The sequence below is a fragment of the Porites lutea genome, chromosome 2 (assembly GCF_958299795.1).
Source record: "Porites lutea chromosome 2, jaPorLute2.1, whole genome shotgun sequence".
Taxonomy (NCBI): Eukaryota; Metazoa; Cnidaria; class Anthozoa; order Scleractinia; family Poritidae; genus Porites; species Porites lutea.
This window is the reverse complement of record NC_133202.1, coordinates 43,091,263-43,095,427: the sequence shown is the minus strand read 5'-3', so window position 1 is coordinate 43,095,427 and position 4,165 is coordinate 43,091,263. Positions and strand designations below refer to the sequence as shown.

At 39.9% G+C, this 4,165-nt stretch overlaps 1 protein-coding gene across 1 annotated transcript; it reads left to right on the top strand.

The window, feature by feature from the left end:
* The first annotated feature begins 1,406 nt into the window (after positions 1–1,406).
* Positions 1,407–3,207, top strand: LOC140928694 (uncharacterized). Its single transcript, XM_073378474.1, has one exon. The coding sequence runs from the start codon at positions 1,825–1,827 to the stop codon at positions 2,893–2,895; it is 1,071 nt and encodes a 356-aa protein (XP_073234575.1). The 5' UTR covers positions 1,407–1,824; the 3' UTR covers positions 2,896–3,207.
* The last annotated feature ends 958 nt before the right edge of the window (positions 3,208–4,165 follow it).

Below are 4,165 nucleotides of genomic sequence, written 5' to 3'. Positions count from 1 at the left end.
TACTACTGCACGAATGCTTGTGCTAGTTTGAAAGAATAATGAACTGCATTGTACCATAATAAGACAAGACCGTCAAATATAAATCAGGAACGTTTCAAGTCTGCCTGAATCTGTCTAAAGAGTCAAAGGTCTAAAGGTGGCACACAAAACACTTTTTAATTTGTAGAATAAACGTTTCCTTGTAAAATACGGTTTTGGACCTGTTTTGTCCTAAGAATTAAAGTGGTTCATGGCTTCGTAATAGATTTTGAGAAAACTAGGTTTAATAAACATAGATTTGTACAATAGTAGCCCGCAAATAGCAGTCCGAGAGTTCTCCACATGTTAAATTTCTTATGTCAAGACAAAATTCACAATAAAGTGTTATTGCCCCTTTGAACGTTTTAATTGCGTCTTAAGTTTTATAACCAGTATAATTTTGCCCTGTTAAAGTCAGAGTGGCGGAGTCGGGGTGGGTTGGATGGGCTAGAGAAAGCGACAGTCTTAGACAAAAGTAGTTGGTACACTTCCTCCCAACACTGTTTTTTTACTTTTTTCCCCCGTCTCCTCGTCCTCCCAATGTTGTTTATCGCAGTTACCTCACCAAATCTTGCACATCAACATTGGGAGGGCAAGAAGACCGAAAAGTATCCCAACAATTTTGACTGAGACAAGGTGCCCAAAGCGTTCAACCGCAAGAGAACGTAACCTAAATCTATTTTGGGTGCCGATTACGTCTAGTTGGCCACCAAAGGAAAAAAAAAATACGTCTATCCGACCGTGTGCGACGAAATCAGCTCCCGCTGGCCCTTGGTGATATTGTTGTTCGAGGTAGACGTCAAGATGAAATGTTTAGAACATTCTACATCATTCTATTGTTTTAATTCACAACGGTTTCCCAAGCAATTAAAACCATTTCATCACAACGTCGGGACAGTCGAAATTCAGGTATCCATACTTTGCTCCGGGGCTTTAAGGAATAAAACAAAACAAGTGAATTTACCCTATACCTACAAGGGATTTCCCTTGTTTTATTCCCCAAGTCTCGGAGCCAAGAATAAATTTTAATGTATCAAAATTACCTAATCGAATACCTTACAGCCAGCGGTTGTGCAAAAGTTGGATAGCGCTGTCCACCGGATAGCGAATGTAGAGATTATTGGAGTTAAAGACGCCAAACAGTTAGGTATGCTGCCAAATATGAAGGTTGCTCATTTAAATTTCTAACTTATCTTAACCAATGAGACGTTGTTACCAAAGTGTCTGCAAATGTACCACCCGCAACATGAAATCATTGCGCTAAGAGAGTTCAGGTTTTCAGCTGTCAGATTATTAAATTATGTATACAAGCGTACCTGTTTTTGAAAACACTCATTTTAGATGACTCGGTCTTCTTTCCTTAATCGGCAGAAAACCATTCAGGTGTCCAGATTCTCTGGAATGGGGACTATGTAAATGCTACAGCTTCAGAAATCGATTCCGAAACGATGTTGATCCGATTCGTTTTTCCTTGACATTTGCTCACTTAAGGAAGATACAGTTTCAATGACCTCAAACGAATATTGTGATTATAAGAATAATCATTTGAACCAACTACAACCCCTTACGTACCAAATTTCTGCGTCGTTTTGTCTTACTAGCCATCTTTTTAATTTTTCTCTGAGCTCCAAATGGTGAATTCAGTCGTCGAGTGCAACTTGCGGTAAAACAAAAAATCAGAGGGAAAAACAAGAGTCGTTAACCGCAAATTTTCTCCGCCTAAACCTTTGAGGAAAAACTTCAGGTCCTTTGTAAACGTGTAAAAGGAAGCCTGGAATTATTCGTTCTTCTGCGCTCTTCTGAGAAATGTCGAAATCAGTTAGATTCGCTGATCAAGGTGTAATAAAAGACTACGCGGAATCTGTAGCCACGGATATACTTCAGGAAAGACAGAAACGGAAGTTCCAAAATAGCAAAGCTGGGAAAGGAAAAGGGAAGAAGCGGCGGCGTTCAAACACTGTCCAACACTTGGCAGGTAAAAATGGTGCCAAAATAGCGGGCTTTAACAAAGGCTTACTTTCAGAATTCATCATCTTTCTACTACTACAGGGTTTTGACTTGATCAGTAACATTTGGGTCTTGAGCGAGTCAGTTGGAGTTCAATCTAGAGCGAAAACGTACGAAGTTTACACAAACGTAACATCACTAAACTATTCCGTTCCAGATTTTTGTGTCGATGTACAATGGTCAAAAGAAAAGATGACACAAGAGATTGACCATTTCTCTTCGGTAATTTACGTTTATTCATTTTTCCTTGCGGTTTCAGTGTGTATCTTTACTTTGCACTTATTGGCTTGGTTGTATACCCTCCAGCGTTCACTTAGAAGTCGACGATTTAACGCAGATACCCAAGAAACTTTAATCAGAATGAAGGTGTATTTTCTTATCGCCGCTAGCCTGCTGCAAGACATTCCACTCTCTGCAATCTCCGCTGAGCTGTTTTCTGTGCAGCAAGGTGGACAAGGCTTGGTATGCTGGAGTTGCAAAGTGTCAGGGTCATGCCAAGATGTTAAGCAGCTGGAAGCTAGGCTAAACAGGAGTACCGTTGCTATGTGGCTCAACTTGGCAGCCATCGGTCTCACGTCTCTTTGGAAAGGCATCTCGAGTTTCTATCGATGGAGTCGAGTGAATTATTGCGAGGCGTTCTATTTCAGAGCTTGTACAGCCGTGTTTGCTGGTGGTCTTTTCTTCATTGTCATCCTAACACCAGCTATGACAGTTCTCCAATACCGCTATTTTATTAAACCAGACGTAAGTGGGGGATTGCTGAAGGATATCATCGATCGCGTGTATATTATCGGTGCGATATTTTGGGTCTTGGTTCTTGCTGTAATTTTTTGCTGTCCTTTGCTGAATTTAATACGGGTGACGCAGTAACCACGACAATGACATGTAAGCTTGTCTCTGGTGTTTCAATGAGACTTCTTGAAGTCCGCCTCTTCTCTGGAAATCAATTCAGTCACTTACCCGTAACAGGCGGACGTCGCAAAAACAAGGTTAATAAAAAAAAAACTTAATTGGAGGAACACAATTACCGGTAAACCAGAGTAGTTTTCATTGTGGCCCGCCAGAATGACGCAAGTGCCAGTTATCATGATCTCTGCACAAACTACCTTGGAGCTAAAGAAGCGCTTTCAAGTCATTAATTTTATCCAAGCTCAATTGCGAGCTTTGTAAGCAAGACATATTACATACAGTACATGTACATACCTAGTCTCCCTCGCAGCCGTTTTTAGTATCGTCACGCAACGCTCCTAGGAGCAGGAGGGAGGCAAGTACATACCTAGCCTTTGGCATTTTACCTCGATAGAACGCAGCCTATGATTTCGATACTGAAACTTATTTCTCGAAGCCTAGATGATGCCAACTTTCTTAGGTCTAGCAATGGATTGCTTTTTTTCTCCGTAAATACGCGTCATGCGTAGCGTAGAGTCCACTTTTGTTACGCATGCTCAGCGGGCGTAATACGAGTGGACTCGATGAATGACATCATCCTATCCGAAAACTTCCTTTTTCGTTCGTCCACAGGAAAACGATAAGACAGCGTTTTTGGTGCCTGAGAACGCCGTTTGCGTATGGGCAGATTAGGCTAAAAAAGCTCAATTGCCATGATAATTTTCTGTCAGTCTCGTCTTTGTTCATATAAATATTTCAAGCAAAGCACATTGCATAATAGTTAGACAGTGTTATTGTCAACTTATTTTTAATTACAACCTGTAAGCAAGTCTTTGTTAGTGTCATTTTGTAAGCACTGTGAAGACTGCAATAATAAATACGGAGGAAAAAAACTTCTTTTATATAGATATAAGCTTGTTGACTTTTTCAGTTGTCTATATGTGCCACAAAGGCAATCCTTGTTGATTTAAGTACGAACTTAACTTGACGCTAAATGCTGTAAGTCTGTATTTTTTCTCTCCATCTTGTTGATAATTGTGTTAATGTTAGTGTTCTTTTTGAATAAATTTTCTTTAAAAAAAAAGATAAGAAACTTACAAACGAGCAAAACGAGTCGATATAATATGTAACTGCTGACAACAGATGAATACTTTAACCACAACGCAAAATTGTTGTTGTGATTGTTATCAAAGTGGGTAAGTCAAAGTCGACTTAAATGAAAGTGAATTTTTCTGGCTCTAACATTAAGGTC